This window comes from Scyliorhinus canicula, chromosome 5, assembly GCF_902713615.1.
Source record: "Scyliorhinus canicula chromosome 5, sScyCan1.1, whole genome shotgun sequence".
NCBI lineage: Eukaryota > Metazoa > Chordata > Chondrichthyes > Carcharhiniformes > Scyliorhinidae > Scyliorhinus > Scyliorhinus canicula.
In genome coordinates, this window is record NC_052150.1 from 226,315,272 (window position 1) to 226,337,181 (window position 21,910).

The 21,910-nt window shown below is 48.2% G+C and overlaps 1 protein-coding gene across 5 annotated transcripts in view; it reads right to left on the reverse strand.

The window, feature by feature from the left end:
- Positions 1 to 21,910, reverse strand: part of LOC119966630 — a 360,402-nt gene that overhangs the window by 296,663 nt on the left and 41,829 nt on the right. For all 5 annotated transcript variants that reach the window (XM_038798649.1, XM_038798647.1, XM_038798645.1 and 2 more), the window contains exon 3: positions 5,429 to 5,497. In XM_038798649.1, the coding sequence (XP_038654577.1) occupies positions 5,429 to 5,497 (69 nt within the window). The remainder of the gene's footprint in view (positions 1 to 5,428; positions 5,498 to 21,910) is intronic.

Below are 21,910 nucleotides of genomic sequence, written 5' to 3' on the forward strand. Positions count from 1 at the left end.
TAAATAAATGCCTATAAACATGTGCCTCGGCCATATTGGGGAATGTAAAATATGTATGCTGGCTAAAGGGGGCGGCCACAATTATTGTTATGAAGATGCTTACCTGTAAATATTCATGTAAAAAAAATTTGTGTTTTCCTTTTTTTTTCTCTCTCTCTAATAACTTGTAATTTGTCATATATAAAATATGAAAACTCAATAAAAAAACATTTATAAAAAAAAAAAATCAGGAAACAGGCACCCTAGCTACTGAGGGAAAGACAGGAGATACAAAAGTGTCCAACAAGGCTACAGTGTGCTAACAGTTGTGCATAAAACATAGAAATTACAGTGCAGAAGGAAGCCATTCGGCCCATCGAGTCTGCACCGGCCCTTGGAAAGAGCACCCACACCTCCACCCTATCCCCGTAACCCAGTAATCTAACCTAATGTTTTTTTGGACACTAAGGACAATTTAGCACGGCCAATCCACCGAACCCACACATCTTTGGACTGTGGGAGGAAACCGGAGCACCCGGAGGAAACCCACGCAGACATGGGGAGAACTTGCAGACTCCGCACAGACTGGGAATCAAAACTGGTACCCTGGCACTGTGAAGCAGCTGCGCTAACCACTGTGCTACTGTGCTGCCCATCTGGCCTAGGGGCTTCGACCAGGGCCAGAGGGAGTAACAGGGAGCGGCCAGGAGATGGGCCATGGGGTTGGAATGGATAGGCACGGACAACCATTTCCGCAGCCTGCAAGGCAGCCGTGAGGCTGCGCACGCCGCTGATTGCCCATTATGAATTTATGGCCATGGTCGTATGGGTGCCTCTGCAGGCCACTCCCCGAGGTACCCTCTGGCCCCAGCTGACCCATCAACAGGATAGGAGTGCTTCAGCGCAACCAGTGCCACCTTCTTGGCTGGGGTGAGGGTGTGTGGGGAGTGGACTGCCCATACGTAAGCTTCTGCTTGTCAGGCTCTCCAGTGCAGATCCCAAGCCCAGCGAATCAAACGGCAACATTGCTCTTGTACCACGTTGCGCCTGTGCCAGACCGATGCCACTTTTGGGCTGTAGAATTCACGCAAATCAGTCCGGGCATCAGCACTTAGTCTCCGAAACGAATAATCCGGCCATCTATCTCTGGCTAGGCAGGATGGAGGGTCTATTTCGGACATATATGCTCACATTCTTCCAATGCATTCTTCTCCGTTGGGTGGTATAGGTCCCATTCTTAATGGTGAGATTTGCAATGAGGTCCTTCACAGAGTCAACTAACATGTCACTAACATGTCTTCATGTGCTTAGCTGAGTCTGATTCAGTTTAAGGTTTTGCATAATACGCCTTTGACCAGGACTAGGATGAGCAGGTTCCTCCCAGGTTGAGAATAAATGTGATTCATAAGAACATAAGAACATAAGAACTATGAGCAGGAGTAGGCCATCTGGCCCCTCGAGCCTGCTCCGCCATTCAATGAGATCATGGCTGATCTTTTGTGGACTCAGCTCCACTTTCCGGCCCGAACACCATAACCCTTAATCCCTTTATTCTTCAAAAAACTATCTATCTTTACCTTAAAAACATGTAATGAAGAAGCCTCAACTGCTTCACTGGGTAAGGAATTCCATAGATTCACAACCCTTTGGGTGAAGAAGTTCCTCTTAAACTCCGTCCTAAATCTACTTCCCCTTATTTTGAGGCTATGTCCCCTAGTTCTGCTGTCACCCGCCAGTGGAAACAACCTGCCCGCATCTATCCTATCTATTCCCTTCATAATTTTAAATGTTTCTATAAGATCCCCCCTCATCCTTCTAAATTCCAATGAGTACAGTCCCAGTCTACTCAACCTCTCCTCATAATCCAACCCCTTCAGCTCTGGGATTAACCTAGTGAATCTCCTCTGCACACTCTCCAGCGCCAGTACGTCCTTTCTCAAGTAAGGAGACCAAAACTGAACACAATACTCCAGGTGTGGCCTCACTAACACCTTATACAATTGCAACATAACCTCCCTAATCTTAAACTCCATCCCTCTAGCAATGAAGGACAAAATTCCATTTGCCTTCTTAATCACCTGTTGCACTTGTAAACCAACCTTCTGTGACTCATGCACTAGCACACCCAAGTCTCTCTGAACAGCGGCATGCTTTAATATTTTATCGTTTAAATTTTATCGTTTAAATAATAATCCCGTTTGCTGTTATTCCTACCAAAATGGATAACCTCACATTTGTCAACATTGTATTCCATCTGCCAGACCCTAGCCCATTCACTTAACCCATTCACTTAACCTATCCAAATCCCTCTGCAGACTTCCAGTATCCTCTGCACTTTTCGCTTTACCACTCATCTTAGTGTCATCTGTCATTCTCCTCCTTTTTCACATTTTCTCCCAAATTTACACCCACCAACAATAAACAATAATCAGCAACAAATATGTCAATCTCCATATCAATAACAATGATCCCATCCTCCCACCAAACCCCAAACATTAGCCCGCATGTTTACATAAACAAATGGCAAAAAGGAATCAGGAATCACCCATAGTCACTCTTAATACACACAGACCCCCCTCCCCCCAACCATCCCACCCATTCCCCCCAACTAATGTTCGATGTTATCCAGTTCTTGAAAGGGTGTAGGAGATACTCCATGTAGATTTGGATCCGTCTCTGCTGGTGGCCATATTTAGGGCGTCAGATTCGCCAGTGTGAAGACAAATGCCTTTGCCTCATTAATAGCCCGGAGGTGAATTTTGCTTGGGTGGAAATCTCCCACTCCGCCTCGTATTTTGCTTGTCTGGATGACCTCATATTATTTCTGCATTTGGGGAAGGTCAAGTACACCATCAGGGGCTTGGTGGAGAGGTTCTAACTAAGATGGCAATCATTTAGTTCCTTTTCACTGCATGTGCAGTGGCAATGATGCAAAGGGCATGAGAAGGGAAGGATTTGTAGTCATGAAGCAGGAAGCCAAACATCATATCAAAATCTGAGTCAATAATTTTCTCGTAACCTGACTATCAGCATCAATACTGGTCATTGAAAGCCGGACCAAGCGCCATGTACTCCGAGGAGGGGCAAGTGAGTGAGTACCCTTTCTATACTTACCTCCAGTGTGCCTAGGGGGTTCCTTCAGTGGAGCTGGGGGCCGGGTATAGGAGGGGGTGCTTGAGCTAAGCTGGAAGGGCTCAGATCAGGGGGTTTTCCTGGGGTGGGGGTCATGTGGCAATTCCTCTCTCTGTAGCCTTGAAATCTTTTGGACTCTCTCCCAGCACGTCAATATTAATGATCTGTCAGAGGAAGGTTAAAGTCTTCCTATGATGTGTTTAAATGCTTTGAAGCCCCTTTTCAACATTCAATTTCATTATCTTTTAACTTTCTTAAGCCTCTGGACTTGCTTAGAAGCGTAAAGACTTTAAATTGCATTGTTCACATTCAATTTCATGGTGCATTACCTTTTACAAGACTCTTGATTGATAGGTCCAGGCTATTTGAAGGGAGGGGTTAGATTTATTTGTTCACTCACAGCGGTCTACATTCCACCCCAGGCGGAAGTGAACAAGGCGCTATGCCAACCACTCAATCCCCCGACCACATTTCGGGAAATCAGACCACAAGACAGTGCTCTTTCTCCCAGCATACAAGCAGAAACTTAAGCAGGAGGATCCAGTTAAGAAGGTCATGCAATGCTGGTCCGAGGCAAGGGAAAAGCTCCTACGAGACTGCTTGAAGTCAGTGGACTGGTCCATATTCAAAATCCGAGGCGAGTATGCCACTACTGTCACGGGCTTCATCGGTAAGTGTGTCAAAGACTGCGTGCCAAAGAATGCTGCACGTGCATTCCCCAACCGGAAATAATGGTGTCATTGGGAGATCCACTCCCTCGGAAGTCCAACTCTGAGCTGTTCAAGACAGGTGACCCTGACCGGCTCATTAAAACAGGTTGTATGGAGCCTGGATTGCACTGCCAATGCCAGCAGGAAACACACCAATTTTCCCGCTGGCAGCAGCACTTAGAATTTAATTGGGAGGATCACCCTGTGGTCTCACCGATGTCCTGTATAAGTGAGGCATAACATCCTTACTTGTATGTTCAATTCATCTCGCAATAAAGGATATTCTTCCTGAGTGCTGCACTTCCACACTAATCATTTGCTGTACTTGCATACTAATGTTTGGTGGTTCATGCACCAGAACACCTAGATCCCCCTACACTTTGGAATTATAGTTGTTCAGTTTCTGCAATGCTCTGTCTTTTCATTCTTTCTGCCAAAGAGAAAAATTTCACTTGTTTGCACATCACACTCCCATTTGCCAAATATTTATTCACTCATTCAACATATCTATGTCTGTTTGCCAACTTGCCTCCTTATGTCTTCTTCGCAGCATACTTTTTTCCATCTATCTTGGCGTCCTCTGCAAATTTAGATGTCATTTTTTCCCTCCTCTCATCTATGTAATTGATATGACTTGTAAAATGTTGAGGCCCCAGAACAGACGCTTACGAGACTCTACTCATCACATCCTGCCAATCAGAGAAAGTCCACTTGTGCATACTCTCTGCTCTCTGTCGGCCTTCTGTGTGCTAATATGTTACCCCCTCCACCATGAGCTTTTCTTTTCCATGATAATCTTTATGTAGCACCTTATTAAATGCCTTCTGGAAATCTAAGTACAACAAGTCTATATGCTCCCCTATATGCACAGTGCATGTTACTCCTTCAAAGGACTCCAATCAATTGGTTCAACATGATTTTCCTTTCAAAACACCATGCTGATCGTGATTACTTTGCGTTTTTCTACTTGTCCAGTTTTCACCTCTTTAATAATGAACTGTAGCACCTTCCCAATGACAGATGTCAAGCTAATGGCCTATACTCTCCTGCTTTCTGCCTCCGTCCCTTTTAATAGAGGGGTTATATTTGCTATTTTCCAGTCTGATTTAACTTTTCTAGAATTAGAACACTATTAACAAAGCACTCTTGCACAAATACAGTGAACAACACTCAAATAGCTATTTCCAGTTCATTTTTGTTAATCATTTCTCAGTTCAGTAGAATTGGCCTTTCCCAAACTTGAAACTCCTGCTTTTGTTTTATTGTTGTCGTTTTACACAACTACACTAAATCTAAATCAATTCTAATCACGACCACCACCCAAATTATTTCCCACTGATACCCCTTCCAGCTGCCCAGCTTAATTTCTTAAAGCGAAATCTAAAATTACTTGTTCTCTTATTGGGCGCGTCAATTCCTGGAAAATAGTTCTCCTGAGTGCACTTTGAGAATTATGAGCCCTCTGTACCTTGTTTCTTTAGGCAATATAGCCACTCCCCCTCATTTTTTGAACCCCTTCCCGGTCTCGTCTAAAGAACCTGTAACCAGGAATGCTGAGTTGCCATTCCACCCCTACTTTAAGGCTTTTTTCTCCATCTTGGACTTACTCCATCGTGTAGAATGTCTCTTCAAAGACATGTTATCCTTACCCATCGGACTTCCTCCACCATGGTTCACTGCAAATAAAATTAAATAATGATTTTCTATCGATTTTTCAGAAATTTGCATCAATATTGCACTGTTAACATGGTCAATCTCTAGAACTGACTCCTAAAGACAGTGGAAGCAGAGTGTTGATTCATTCAAATGCAAATTAGATAAATTTGTTTCAGAAAGTAACGTTTTGGGATAATGGCCATCAGTATTTTGAGATGTGTCATGTCCTTGAATGGTTACAACACAAAAGACCCTCCAATCCCTTGTGTCCATGCCAGCTCCTTGCAAAGGTAACTCTGGTAATCCCACTCCCCATAGCCTTGCAAATCCTCTCTCTTCAGATAATAATCCAATTCCTTTTAAAAACCATGATTAACACTGCCTCCATCACACCCTCAGTCAGTGCATTCCAGATCTTAACCACTAGATTTTCCTCAGATGTTCTCTGGTTCTTTTGCTAATCAATTTAAATGTGTCCTCTGGTACTTGACATTTCCACAAATGGAAATAGTTTCTTCCTGTCAGACACTTCTTATCCAGACTTCATGATTTTGAACATCACAATCAACTTTCTCTCAAAGTTCTCTCTTCTAAGGAGAACAACCTCAATGTCTCCAATCTATCCTTGCAACTGAAGTCTCTCATCCTGTAACCATTCTTCCAAATCTTTTCTGCAGCCTTTCCAATACCTTCACATCCTGTCTAAAGCATGGTGTCTCCTGAATTGGCCACAATATTCCAATTGAGCCCAAACCAGCTTATATAAAAGTTTTCCATAACTTCCTTACTTTGTAGTAAATGCCTCTATCTGTAAAGCCTAGGATCCCAGAATCACATTCTCAACTTGCCCTGCCATTTTCAATACTATGCACTGTAAGGAACCTCTTTTAAATCCTTGCCTGATCCTTGTGCCTTTTCTAATTCCTCAGCTGAGCTGGTAGGCATTCTTTGTGTGACTGTTCTTCCAAATTATTTTTCAATTGGATCAAGAAGCTGGAGAGTCGGGGCCCTGATCGCTCTGATCTGATGGCTCTCTGTCTGAAGGTGCAAAGTAAAGACTTTTCTCTCTCTGCAGTCAGACTTACTCAAGGAAGTTCAGTCCAGCAGCAGCAGGCAAGTCCAATGGTTTAAAGAACCCTCTTTGAACTCTCATTCTGGAATGCCCATCATACCTCAGTGAGGCTGAGGGTTAATCTGGTGGAGACGAGTCAGGATTGAATCATCCTGAGGGGTGGGGTGGGGCATCTTCTTCAGTGTGAAGACCCCGAATGCTAAATGTGAAGGTGACTCCTGAGGGGACATTTTACAGCCTTGGAGTTCTAATTGAAGGCAGATACTGAAAGATCCAAATCAACCAATGGTTTTCAACACCTTGCATTCTGAAGAAATCACCGCCTTCAAAGACCTCAACCATAGCAGAAAAGGTCCTCAAATCTCTTATACCAAGTTATTTTCATGCAACCCTAAGCCCCACCATGTGCCTGTGTTGTGTGTGTCTGGGTGGAGGATAGGATGGGGTTTGGGGAATAATTTGATTAGCAGACCATTGTTCTATTATTGCCATTACATGTTTAACTCTTCTCTTGTTAGAAATAAGCAATTATTTTGTGTTTTATTTACAAATCTGGTGCCATTGGTAAGTCATTGAAGCAGTCAAGGATCAAAAGTCTCAGGTAAATATGCAAATTATTCGCTCATTCACTTATGTTGGGACTCTGGGGTCTGTGGGGCTGGAATTGATCGCATGTTGTAACAGCACATATATACCTGGTCCCTCTGCTTCTAAAACTTTTAGAATTATATTACTTATTTTAGATTGCTTTTCCTCATTTCTTCCCCCAAAATCTAGCACTTCACACTTTCGTTCATAAAATATAGGGTGCGGTTTTCCCACCGCATTGGGCCTGCCACTGATCCCATTGGGCAGGGAGCATCGCGAGAGAGGTCCAAGACGAGTTTCGTGTCGCGCGCAAAACTGCATGCCCTCATTGGGCATGATCCAGGCAATGATTTGTAAATGAGCCATTAGGCTCAAGTAAATATGCGCAGCCAGGTTTAGTCCGCATTCTTCTTTCTCCTTTACTGGGCAGGCCACACCTGGAAGTTGATTAGTACTGGTCTCCACAATGGGTGTTGGGTTGGCTGCGCCCTTGTGCCAGAATGTCAGGGTGCCAAGTTGGCACTACCAAGGAGCAGGATCTAAGAGATGCCATGCCCATGAAAAGGGCGTATGAAGGGTGAAGTGGTGAAGGGGGGAACCTGAAAAGGGGGGGCCTTAAAGATGGGGAGAGCTTTAAGCGATCTCATAACAGGGTGTGCTCATTTGGAGGAGGGAGCAATGCTCCGATGCCCACAAGAATGGTTGGGTGTGGGGCTAGGTCATCCTTATGCCTGGGTAGTAGGGATGAAGGTTCACGCTAACCTTTACTGATGGGGGGAGGTTGCCCCTCGGGGATTGAGGGTTGGAATGTTGCCCATGTCTGCGAATTGTCATATTGTCAGTGAGTGGGGGTGTGGGGAATCCTCAAGCTCATTTTGAGATTGTGGTAGCCTTCCAAAATTCTTCCAACTGGGGGCCAACCGCTCGCGGCACCACCGTGCCAACCGCTGCATCGTGTGTACCCGTTCCGGGGACAATCCTTGTCCCTGCCTGTCTGCCCCAACAACCACCCATAACCCCCGCCAATTGCCGAGGCCTCTGGCTGTGTGGCTAAAGGCTATTGCTCATAGGGAATTGGCAAACGTGGTTGAGCACTCGTGGAACGCGCAAGGGTTTAATGGACCGGTGAAAAGATCTCGGATTGTCGTGCACCTCAGAAGTTTCAATAATAATAATCTTTATTGTCACAAGTAGGCTTACATTACACTGAAATGAAATTACTGTGAAAAGCCCATAGTCGCCACATTCTGGCGCCTGTTCAGGTACACGGATCAAGAATTCAAAATGTCCAAATTACCTACAGCACGTCTTTTGGGACTTGTGGGAGGAAATTTTGAAAAACATCAGGATAAGATAAGTCCCCTGGGGCTGACGGGGTATACCCAAGGTTATTACGGGAAGCGAGGGAGGAGATTGCTGCGCCATTGCCGATGATCTTTGCGTCCTCACTCTCCACTGGAGTAGTACCGGATGATTGGAGGGTGGCGAATGTTGTTCCCCTGTTCAAGAAAGGGAATAGGGAAATCCCTGGGAACTACCGACCAGTCAGTCTGACATCTGTGGTGAGCAAAATATTAGAAAGGATGCTGAGAGATAGGATTTATGATTATTTAGAAAAACATAGTTTGATTAAGATAGTTAGCATGACCTTGTGAGGGGCATGTCATGTCTCATAAGCCACATTGAATTTTTTGAGGATGTGACAAGACACATTGATGGAGATCGGGCAGTAGATGTGATGTTTATGGATTTCAGTAAGGCGTTTGATAAGGCTCATTCAGAAAGTTAGGGGGCATGGGACCAGGGAAATTTGGCTGTCTGGATACAGAATTGGCTGGCCAAGAGAAGACAGCGAGTGGTAGTGGATGGACAGTATTCCGCCTGGAGGTCAGTGACCAGTGGTGTCCTGCAGGGATCTTTCTGGGACCTCTGCTCTTTGTGGTTTTTATACATGACTTGGATGAGGAAGTGGAAGGGTGGGTTAGTAAGTTTGCCAATGACACAAAAGTTGGTGGAGTTGTAGATGGTGTCGAGGGCTGTTGCAGGTTACAACAGGACATTGACAGGATGCAGAGCTGGGCTGAGAAGTGGCAGATGGAGTTCAACCTAAATAAATGTGAAGTGATTCATTTTGGAAGGTCGAATTTGAATGCAGAATACAGGGTTAAAGGCAGGATTCTTGGAAGTGTGGAGGAACAGAGGAATCTTGGAGTCCATGTACATAGATCCCTCAAAGTTGCCACCCAGGTTGATAGGGTTATTAAGAAGGCGTATGGTGTGTTGGCTTTCATTAAAAGGGGGATTGAGTTTAAGAACCACAAGGTTTTGCTGCAGCTTTACAAAACCCTGGTTGGACCGCACTTGGAAACTTGTGTTCAGTTCTGGTCGCCTCATTATAGGAAGGATGTGGATGCTTTGGAGAGGGTGCAGAGGAGATTTACCAGGATGCTGCCTGGACTGGAGGTCATGTCTTATGAAGAAAGGTTGAGGGAGCGAGGGCTTTTCTCATTGGAGCGAAGAAGGAAGAGAGGTGACTTGATAGAGGTGCACAAAGTGATGAGAGGCATGGATAGAGTGGATAGCCGGAGACTTTTCCCCAGGGCGGAAATGGCTGTCACGAGGGGACATAATTTTAAGGTGATTGGAAGAAGGTATAGGGGAGTTGGCAGAGGTACGTTCTTTACACAGAGAGTGGTGGGTGTGTGTGCAGAGGTGGTAGAGTCAGAGTCATTACGGACATTTAAGTGATTCTTGGACAGGCACATGGACAGCAGTAAATGAAATGAAATGAAAATTGCTTATTGTCACGAGTAGGCTTCAATGAAGTTACTGTGAAAAGCCCCTAGTCGCCACATTCCGGCGCCTGTTCGGGGAGGCTGGTACGGGAATTGAACCGTGCTGCTGGCCTGCCTTGGTCTGCTTTAAAAGCCAGAGATTTAGCCCAGTGTGCTAAACCAGCCCCTAAATTGAAGGGGTGTAGGTTTGGCTGATCTTAGATTAGGATAAATGGTCGGCACAACATCATGGGCCGAAGGGCCTGTACTGTGCTGTACTATTCTATGTTCTATGAAACTGGGGCACCCGGAGTAAACCTATCCAGATACAGGGGGAACATGCAGACTCCGCACAGAGATTGACCCAAGCGGGAATCGAACCTGGGACCCTGGCGCTGTGAAGCAACAGTTCTAACCATTGTGCTACCATGGTGCCCCGGGGGTGGTCTTTCTGCAGGAGACACACCTCCACGTGAAGGACCAGGTTAGCTTGAGAAAAGGATGGGTGGGTCAGGTATTTCAGTCGGGGTTTGACTCGAAGTTGGGATGGGGTGCCATCTTTTTTTTTTAATAAACATTTTATTGAGGTATTTATGGTTTTACAATAACAACAAAATAAACAATGTGCATGAATCTATAAACATAGTGCAAAAGCCATCTTCCTCCCTTACAGGTCCTACCTTTATTAACCCGCTACTCTAAGCTAAACTAACCCCCCCCCCCCCCCCCCCCCCCCCTTTCTGCTGACGATTAATATTCCGCAAAGAAGTCGGCGAACGGTTGCCACCTCCGGGCACACCCTAACATTGACCCTCTCAAGGCAAACTTGATTTTCTCCAAACAGATAACCAGGTCTCCGACTTCGGGGGCTTTGAGTCCCTCCAAGCTAATAATATCCGTCTCCGGGCTACCAGGGAAGTAAAGGTCAGAACGTCTGCCTCTTTCTCCTCCTGGATTCCCGGATCTTCCGACACCCCGAAAATCACCATCTCTGGACTCGGTGCCATCCATATTTTTAACACTGTGGACATGACATCTGCAAACCCCTGCCAGAATCCCCTAAGCTTTGGACACTTCCAGAACATGTGGACATGGTTCGCTGGCCCTCCCGCACACTTTGCACACCTATCTTCTACCCCAAAGGACCTGCTCATCCAGGCCACTGTCATGTGAGCCCGGTGAACGACCTTGAATTGTATCAGACTGAGTCTGGCACATGTTGTGGACTCGTCAATTCTACTAAATGCGTCCCCCATAGACCATCCTCTATCTCTCCTCCCAACTCCTCTTCCCACTTGTGCTTCAGCTCCTCAGTCTGCATCTCCTCTGACCCCACAATCCCTTCTCCCACCCACCCTCTGGAAACTACCCTGTCCTGTATCCCCATTAGTGGTAGGAGCAGGAAGGTTGAAACCTGCCTACGTAGGAAGTCCCGCAGCTGCAGGTACCTGAATTGGTTTCCCCTCGCCAATCCAAATTTCTCCTCCAGCTTCCTCAAGCTAGGAAAGCTCTCCTCTATAAACATATCCCCCATCCTCTCAATCCCTGCTCTCTGCCATCTCCGAAACCCCCAGTCCATCCTTCCTGGGGCAAACGGATTACAGATTGGAGACCAAACTGATGCTCCCTTTGATGTGTTAGGCAGGTTGGTTTGACGTTCACTGCAACTGGATGCACTGGAAGCTAGAAACAAACGTCTAACACCGGAGATGATCCAACATGGTTTTATTTAAACTATGAACAGCTGTACATGTTCAGCTGTGAGTTGAAACTCTACTAATCCTACTGGCGACCTCTTACTAGTTCGACCAGACTTATTAGCTACCACATGGCAATAATGTCCACTGACTTGTGCACTCTGACTGTCTCAGTGTCTGAGTCCCGAAAAGAGCGGGAGTCTTAATGCCCTGTGAGCTTTATAGTGGTGGTGTCTTGTCTGGTGATTGGTTGTTCTGTGTTGTGTGTTCATTGGTCATCCTATGTGTCAATCACTGCCTGTCTGCATCTCATTAGATACATGAGTGGATATTATGACATCTCCCCTTTTTTTTAAATAAGTTATGAAACGTGAAGGTATATACATACCTGACTATGTACAAACGGTGAGTTAACGAACATATATACATGGGGAGGTGTCTATCGTGCAGATACAGAGCAAACTTAATGAAATTTACAAAAGTAAAGTCTATAGATTCAGTCTTTTTGAGGCAGGCGCCGAATTCAGGTCAATCGCCGCAGAGGTGGAGCAGGAGACGCCGACACGTGGACAGGCAGGATTGCTGGCATTGTGGTGGTGTCGTGGACAGGCGGGATCGATGGCAGATCGGTGTCCTCGTGGCAGGAAACGTCCGGAGGAGGCACGATAGCCGGCAGAGAAATGCAATTAGGCGGTGGGCAGGGAACTCTCCGCAGCACCCTCCTGTTGCACTGGAGAATGAATGAAATGAAATGAAAATCGCTTATTGTCATGAGTAGGCTTCAATGAAGTTACTGCGAAAAACCCCTAGTCACCACATTCCAGCGCCTGTCCCGGAAGGCTGGTACGGGAATCAAACCGTGCTGCTGGCCTGCTTTAAAAGCCAGCGATTTAGCCCAGTGAGCTAAACCAGAATGGAGCCATCAGCCAATTGGACAATGAAAGATCTTGGGGCGGCCTTCCTGATAACAACAGCTGGGGCCAACCAACCTCCCTCAGGCAACTGGAAGCGAACAACATCTGCGGTAGCCAGCGCAGCCAGATGCATGGCATGAGCATCATACGCGATCTTCTGCTGGTCCCTGGACCTTTTGCACCTTTTGCAGCACTGTGAGGTGGTGAAGGCCTGGAATGTGAATGGCTGGAACAGTCATCCTCAAGTTGCGGTTCCTGAGCATCTGCGCCAGAGACAAACCAGTCGACAGAGGGGCCACCCTGTCGGCCAGTAGCGCCAAGTTGAAATCAGATGCTGAGTCTGCAGCCTTGCACAACAACCGCTTGACGATATGGACCCCTTTCTCGGCCTTCCTGTTTGATTGCGGGTAATGGGGACTGGAAGTGATGTGCCTGAAGTTGTAGGATCGTGCAAAATCGGACCACTCCTGGCTGCAAAAACATGGACCGTTGTCACTCATTACTGTGAGTGGTATCCTGTGTCTGGCAAAGGTCTCTTTGCAGGCTGTGATGACGGACCTAGACATGAGGTCCGACAATTTCACCATTGGCATGCCCATCGGCGTGAAAGAGGTCTACCCCCACTTTCGACCACGAAGAGGTCACAAGCTCGTGCTGTTGCAGTGTTTCTTTGGGCTGAGCCGGTTGAAACTTCTGGCAGGTCGGGCAGTTGAGGACCATGTTAGCAATTTCCTGGTTGATACCCAGCCAATGAACCGCCTCCTGAGCTCTGCGTCGACATTTTTCGACCCCAAGGTGACCCTCATGGATCTGACCGAGCACCATAGCTCGCATGCTTTGAGAAATGACGATCCTGTCCAGTTTAAGAAGGACTCCCTCAATGACCGTTAACTCGTCCTTTACGTTAAAGAACTGGGGACACTGCCCCTTTTACCTGCCATGAGCGAGGTGTTGCATCACGCGCTGCAGTAGAGGATCCTTGGCAGTTACTTCACGTATTTGGACCACACATTCATCAGTGGCTGGTAAGTTGCTGGCACACAACTGCACCTGTGCCTCTATGTGGCAGATGAAGTCGCCCTGTTCACACGGCGTGGTGATGGACCTGGATTGGATTGGATTGGATTGGATTGTATTTGTTTATTGTCACGTGTACCGAAGTATAGTGAAAAGTATTTTTCTGCAAGCAGCTTAACAGATCATTCAGTCCATGGAAGAAAAGGGAATTAAACAAAATTCAAGAAAATACAAGAAAATACATAATAGGGCAACACAAGATATACAATGTAACTACATAAGCATTGGCATTGGCATCGGATGAAGCATACAGGGTGTAGTGTTAATGAGGTCAGTCAATAAGAGGGTCATTTAGGAGTCTGGTGACAGTGGGGAAGAAGCTGTTTTGAGTCTGTTCGTGCGTGTTCTCAAACTTCTGTATCTCCTGCCAGATGGAAGAAGTTGGAAAAGTGCGTGTTCTCAAACTTCTGTATCTCCTGCCAGATGGAAGAAGTTGGAAAAGTGAGTAAGCCGGGTGGGAGGGATCCTTGATTATGCTGCCTGCTTTCCCCCGGCAGCGGGAGGTGTAGATGGAGTCCATGGATGGGACGCAGGTTTGTGTGATGGACTGGGCGGTATTCACGACTCTCTGAAGTTCCTTGCGGTCCTGGGCCGAGCAGTTGCCATACCAGGCTGTGATGCAGCCCAATGGGATGCTTTCTATAGTCCATCTGTAAAAGTTGGTAAGGGTTAATGTGGACATGCCGAATTTTCTTAGTTTCCTGAGGAAGTATAGGCGCTCTTGTGCTTTCTTGGTGATAGCGTCGACGTGAGTGGACCAGGACAGATTTTTGGTGATGTGCACCCCTAGGATTTTGAAACTGCTAATCATCACTACCTCGGCCCCGTTGATGCTGACAGGGGTGTGTACAGTACTTTGCTTCCTGAAGTCGATGACCAGCTCTTTAGTTTTGCTGGCATTAAGGGAGAGATTGTTGTCGTTACACCACTCCACTAGGTTCTCTATCTCCCTCCTGTATTCTGACTCGTCGTTATTCGAGATCCGGCCCACTATGGTCATATCGTCAGCAAACTTGTAGATGGAGTTGGAACCAAGTTTTACCACGCAGTCGTGTGTGTACAGGGAGTAGAGTAGGGGGCTAAGTACGCAGTCTTGCGGGGCACCGGTATGGAGGACTATTGTGGAGAATGTGTTGGTGTTCATTCTTACTGATTGTGGTCTGTTGGTCAGAAAATGAAGGATCCAGTTGCAGAGTGGAGAGCCAAGTCCTAGGTTTTGGAGCTTTGATATGAGCTTGGCTGGGATTATGGTGTTGAAGGCGGAGCTGTAGTCAATAAATAGGAGTCTGATGTAGGAGTCCTTGTTTTTTAGATGCTCTAGGGATGAGTGTAGGGCCAGGGAAATGGCATCTGATGTAGACCGGTTGCGACGGTATGCGAATTGAAGTGGGTCAAGGCGTTCCGGGAGAATGGAGGTGATGCGCTTCATGATCAGCCTCTCGAAGCACTTCATTACAACTGACGTCAGGGCCTCCGGGCGGTAGTCATTGAATAGGGCATCTGCGATGGTTTCTTCGAACTGGTGTAAGTTCGAAGTCATAACGGCAGAGACGAAGAAGAATACGCTGTAGCCGAGGCGACATGTCATTTAGATCCTTCTGGATTATGTGAACTAAAGGCCTATGGTCTGTTTCCACCATGAACTTCGGCAGGCCATATACGTAGTCATGAAACTTGACTATTCCTGTCAGGAGACCCAAGCACTCTTTCTCGATCTGGGCATACCGTTGCTCAGTCGGCATCATGGCCCTGGAGGCATATGCCACTGGAGCCCAGGACGAGGAGTCATCTCGCTGGAGGAGCACCACCCCAATGCTGTCCTGGCTAGCGTCAGTAGATATCTTGGTGTCCCTGGTTGGGTCAAAGAATGCCAGTATTGGGGCTGTGGTGAGCTTCGCCTTTAGCTCGAGCCACTCCTTTTCATGTGCAGGCAGCCACTGGAACACTGTTGACTTCTTTACAAGATGACGGAGGGCTGTGGTGTGGGCTGCCAAATTGAGAATGTATTTCCCGAGAAAATCACCATCCCGAGGAAGCGGAGGACCGCCTTCTTGTCCTCCGGGGTCTTCATGGTGTTGATCGGGAACACCTTGTCGGCGTCAGGTTGCAACCCGTGTTGTGAAATGTGGTCACCCAGGAACTTTATAGCGGATTGATCAAACGAGCATTTGGCCCTGTTGAGCTGGAGGCCATTTTCGTGAATCCGCTGAGAGACCTGTCGGAGGCGGGCAATGTGATCCTCAGGCATTGTGGACCAGATGATCACGTCGTCCACATATACTCGCACCCTCTCAATGCCCTCCATCATTTGCTCCATGATGCGATGAAATACTTTGGAAGCTGATGATACCGAAGGGCATGCGGTTGTAGCAATAGCGGCCAAACGGGGTGTTGAATGTGCACAGCTTCCGACTCGACACGTCCAGCTGTACTTGCCAGAAACCCCGGGAAGCGTCCAGCTTGGTGAAGAATCTAGCATGAGCCATTTCACTGGTCAACTCTTCACTCTTCGGGATCGGGTAGTGCTCCCACATGATATTGCGGTTCAGGTCTTTGGGATTAATGCAAATGCGGAGTTCACCAGAGGGTTTTTTGACGCATACCATGGAGCTAACTAAGTCTGTTGGTTCCGTGATCCTTGAGATGATGTACTGGTCTTGGAGGTCTTGCAGCTGCTTTTTTAGGCAATCCTGGAGAGGAGCCGGCATCCGGCGTGGTGCATCGATCACTGGGGTGGCGTTTGGCTTTAACAGAATTTTGTAGCGATATGGGAGCGTGCCCATTCCATCAAACTCGTTGTGGTATTGCGTGAGGGTGTCGTCTATCTCGGCCTGGAGATTCACATTGGTCGAGGTAGTCGCCGGTGTCGAGGACATGGTGTGGACTCACTAGACCAGATTCAGGAGCTTGCAGGAGCGAGCACCGAGCAGGGACGCCCTGTCAGGCCGAACGATCTTTAATCATAAGATTGCCTTGAATTCCTTGTGAGATACCCGACATGATCCACTGGCAGCTATGGCATTGCCATTGTAGTCGAGGAGTTAGCACGCTGGTGGAAGAATGCTTGGTTGGTCAGGGATGCTGTCGAGATCTGACTGCGATATGAGGTTCGCAGACGCGCCGGTGTCCAGTTTAAATTGGATGCGGGCCTGGTTGACTGTGAGGATAGCACATCACTCATCGTTGGGATCCACACTGAGGATCGAAAGGCGGGTTGCCGGTGCAGTGGGGACCAGCTCGCGTGTGGTTATGATGCCCACCCGATATGGAGATTCAAGGCAATCAGCATCGGGATCCGTTGGGCTGTCGGGATCAGTATCCTGCATGTCTTGTTGTACCGAACAGATATTTCTGCGCCGTATCTGAGACCGCTGGCTGATAATCGGTGGAGCGGACCTGCAGCAGGCCACGTAATGGCCAGGCATCCCACACTGTAGGCATCGACGTCCTTTGGCTGGACATTGCCGCTTTAAATAGGCGGAGCCCCAATTCAGACACATCACAATGCTGATGTCAGCGCGTTCCGTGCGCCAACGCGCATGCGCAGTGCGGTCGGCCGACGTACGCACCTGCGCATTAGGGTTGTCGGCCTCGTCATCCACCCGGCTGTGGGGCGCATGAGTCGGGACCCGGGAAAAGCGTGCAAAACGGCCACTCTCCTCAATGCTCAGGCCTTGCATTTTTTCAATGGCCTGCACCCATTCTGCCTCGTGGGAGGCCAGTTCTGCATTTTCCGCCGCCCTGATGTGGGAGTAACGATTCTTGGCAATCCTCAATCCTCGAGGACAAAACTTTTGCCAGCTGTTTGGCGTTCACATTCAATATGGATATCGGCCTATGGGACCCACACCGCTCCGGGTTCTTATCCCGCTTCAGGATCAGCAAAATTGTGGCCTGGGACATCGTCGGGGGAAGCGCCCCTCTCTCCCTTGCCTCATTGAATGTCCTCATCAACAACGGCCCCAATATCCCAGAGAACTTTTTATAGAACTCCACTGGGTACCCCGGGGCTTTACCCGACTGCGTGGCCTTCAGACCCTCCGCTATCTCTTCCATCCCAATCGGGGCCCAGCCCTTCTACCAGCTCCCCGTCCACCTTCGGAAAATTCAGCCCCCCGAGGAAGTGCCTCATCCTCTCCGGTCCCGTTGGCTGTGGGATGGGGTGCCATCTTGATTAGCAAGAAGACGGGGTTTGTGAGTGGGAAGGAGGTGAGGGACCCAGGGTGTAGATATATGATGGTGAGCGGGGTATTGGAGGCACGTGCCGCCAGTGGTGTTGGTGAATGTGTAAGCACCAAATTAGGGCAGCACGGTAGCATAGTGGTTAACACAATTGCTTCACAGCTCCAGGGTCCCAGGTTCGATTCCCGGCTTGGGTCACTGTCTGTGCGGACTCTGCACGTTCTCCCTTTGTGTGCGTAGGTTTCCTCCGGGTGCTCCGGGTCCTCCCACAGTCCAAAGATGTGCAGGTTCGGTGGATTGGCCATGATAAATTGCCCTGAATGTCCAACCTTGCCCTTAGTGTTGGGTGGTTACTGGGTTATGGGGATAGGGTGGAGGTGTGGGATTGGGTAGGGTACTCTTTCCAAGAGCCGAAGAGACTCAATGAGCTGAATGGCCTCCTTCTGCATTGTCAATTCTATGATTTTATGAATTGGTACAATGTGGGGTTTATGAGGGGGTTTCTGGCAGCGTCCCGGACTGATGATGGGAGGAGACTTTAATTGTGTGCTGGAGCCGAGGGTGGGCAGGTCTTGGCCCAGGTCAGTGGGAAGGATTTGGATGGCAAAGGAGTTGGGAGGGTTCTTGGAAAGTATGGGCATGGTGGACCCATGGTCTTTTAAGAACCGGGTGGGAGCAACTACTCCTTTTTCTCGCATGTTTACATACTCCAGAGTTGTTCTTTTTCCGTGGTGGGTTATGAGATGTCAGTAGGGCTGAGGGACGCAGAGTACACGGGCAAAGTAATTTCGGACCATGCGCCCCACAAGCTGAAGGTTCGGCTTAATCGGGTGATGCGACCATCAATTCACTCGAGACATGAGTAGAAGTAAACCGTGGCTTTAATCAACTTAGAACAGTGCCTGCCTGCGACTGAACCGATGCTGAGAACTGCCTGCAGGTCGACTGCTCTTTATACCTCCCTTCAAGGGGGAGGAGCCATGGGTGGAACCCATACATACCCCAACATGTTCCCCTATGGATAATGCCATACAATGGCCCATAGGAGAAGCCCACAAGGGCAACAGTATAGCACAGATACAAATATACAAATACAAGTACGAAAGCACAGATACAAATACACTTGTGGATTATTAGTATAATACATTCAGCCCATCGGGACAGGAGCAAAGGCCGGGATGGAGGCTTGATTCGGAGTTGTTGGCAGACAGAGGGTTTTAAGGTGCAGTTGGTGATTAAAGATTATGTGGAGTTGAACAAGCATGGGGAGGTGTTGTCGGTCACATTTTGGGAGGCACTGAAGGTGGTGGTCCGAGGGGAGATTATTTTGTTTAAGGCACATGAGGATAGGAAAAGGAGAGAGGAATACGAGCGGTTATTGGGCGAGGTAGACAGGATTATTTGAGATGAATTGGCAAGAAGAAAAAAGCTACAGGGACAATTTGATAGGTTGACGACAGGGAGGGTGACGACAGGGAGGGAATGGCTTGGGGCAGCTGTGCAAGGCAAGGAGGGTGCAGTATGAGTATGGGGAGAAGGCAAGTCGAATGTTGGCACACCAGTTACGGAGGCAGGCCGCACCCAGAGAAATTTTGATGATACGGACAGACACAGGGTAGGTGGCAGGGAAGATAAATAAGACATTTAGAGAATGAAATGAAATGAAAATGAAATGAAAATCGCTTATTGTCAAAAGTTACTGTGAAAAGCCCCTAGTCGCCACATTCCGGTGCTTGTTCAGGGAGGCTGGTACGGGAATTGAACCGTGCTGCTGGCCTGCCTTGGTCTGCTTTAAAAGCCAGCGATTTAGTATAAGGAACAGTACAGGTGGACTCGGGGGGCGCGGGGAGGGGGGTGTGTGAAGAAGGGGACACGGGACTGTTTTTGGATGGGCTGGAGTTCCCACAGCTGGAGGAAGAGAAGAGGCAGGTGCTAGAGAAGCCTTTGGGGTTGAGGGAAGTATTGGGCAGTATAAGGGATATGAAGTCAGGAAAGGCCTTGAGGCCGGATGATTACCCAGCTGAATTTGTGACGGACTTAGCACCACATCTGCTGGGGTCGTTTAGTGAGGCTCTGGAGAAGGGGAAGCTGCCGGAGACGATGACGTAGGGACGATCACATTAATCTGAAAGAAGGGGAAGGATCCTTTAGAATGTGGGCCATATCGTGTGAAATACAAATGGAAAAGTGCTGGCTAAGCTGGTGGCGGGGATGATGGAAGGTTGTGTCCCGGGGGTGGTTGCGGAGGACCAAACAGGTTTTGTAAAGGGCAGGCACCTCTCCAGTAATATAAGGCAACTGCTAAATGTGATTATGACCCCGTTGAGAAGACGGGTACCAGAGGTAATGGTGTCCATGGATGCGGAGGAGGCATGTGACCGGGTGGAGTGGCGGTACCTGTTCAAGGTCCTGGAAAGGTTCGGGTTTGGGTCGAAGTTTGTGGCTTGGGTGTGCCTGTTATATGTGGCACAGGTGGCAAGCGTATGGACCAACGATATGAACTGACAAAGTTTTGAGTGACACATGGGGAACAAGGTAGGGGTGCCCGCTGTCACCACGGCTATTCGCTCTAGCAATAGAACATTTGTCAATGGCCCTCAGGGGGTTGGCAGAGTGGCGAGGATTACAAGGGGGAGTAGGGAGCATTGGGAGTCGCTAAATACGGACAACCTGTTACTGTACATGTCGGACCTGCTGGACAGCATGGGGAAAGTTAAGGGCCTATTAGAGAGGTCTGGGGCACTCTTAGAATGCAAGTTGAACATAGGGAAAAGTGAGGTTTTTGTGAGGGCCATACAAAATCCAGCATGCGTTTGTAGAATCAAAAGAAATAACTTTATTTACTATTACATATATGCAACAGCAGCAGTACTCCACCATTGCTCACTCCTCTCTGACTCCACACTGGCCAGCTCTATTTATACAGGTGACTCTGCTAATGATTTCTCCGGCCCCCTCATTGGAGAAGCTCATACTCACTAAGGATTGTGGGATTGCCATTAGTCCCCAGCCAGTAGTAATCAGGTAGGTTCTAACATCCCCAACCCCCAAAGTTAAGGAATCCACCAAAGACCCTGGCGAAGGAGGGCGTCAGACTCATTTTGCCGCAGGCTGGACACCATTTGCACGAGGCGCTGGATCGGGCGGCGTGTATAGAATCACAGAATTTACAGTGCAGAAGGAGGTCATTCGGCCCATCGAGTCTGAATCGACCCTTGGAAAGAGTACCCTATTTAAGCCCACGCCTCCACCCTAACCCCAGAACCCAGTAACCTCACCTAACACTTTTTGGACACTAAGACAACCTGCACATCTTCAGACTGTGGGAGGAAACCGGAGCACCCGGAGGAAACTCACGCAGACACTGGAAGAATTTGCAGCCTCCGCCCAGAAGCCAGACCCAAACCAGGAATCGAACCTGGGACCCTGGAGCTGTGAAGCAATTGTGCTAACCACTATGCTACCGTGCCGTGTAACGAGAAGGAGAACGACGCTTCTACGATGAACGCCGTAAAGTTTGTACATCCATGGGCCTTGGGACTGAGGACTCCCCCTCGGATGCGTCCTGTGTCTCCATCTGAGTTGGAGTCCACTGCCTCCGTCATCTTGGTGTCCCTATCTCCATGTGGCTCTGCAACGACCTGCGCAAGCTTTGAGTGCAGCACCAGAGGAAGATCCCGAGGATGATCCTCCACTGTGTCTCGTCTCTGCAGCTGTAGAAGTAAGCTACGGGGCTGGAGAATCTTTGGAAGAGGCAGCCTTCTGGACCGAGCATGGTCCACATGCTTGCGTTGCAGACGATCCTGTGCTTGCACCTGGTAAGAGATAGGGCCTGTTTGTCAAAAGATAACGCCAAGGACCTACTGGGCACCACCAGCAAAATTTTGAATGAACACCAGATCGCCAGGCGCAAACTGGCGAATAGGGCGATGCCAAGAAAAGCCATGTCCCTGTCGTTCTTGAGTGCGGCGTACTTTTGTGCCAATGTCCGAGAAAACCATGGTAAGGTGGGTGTGAAGTCTCTGGCCCATTAGGAGTTACACGGGAGCTACCCCAGTCACCGGATGTGGAGTGGTCCTATACGAAAACAAAAAATGAGCCAGTCTAGTGTCCATAGACCCAGAAGACT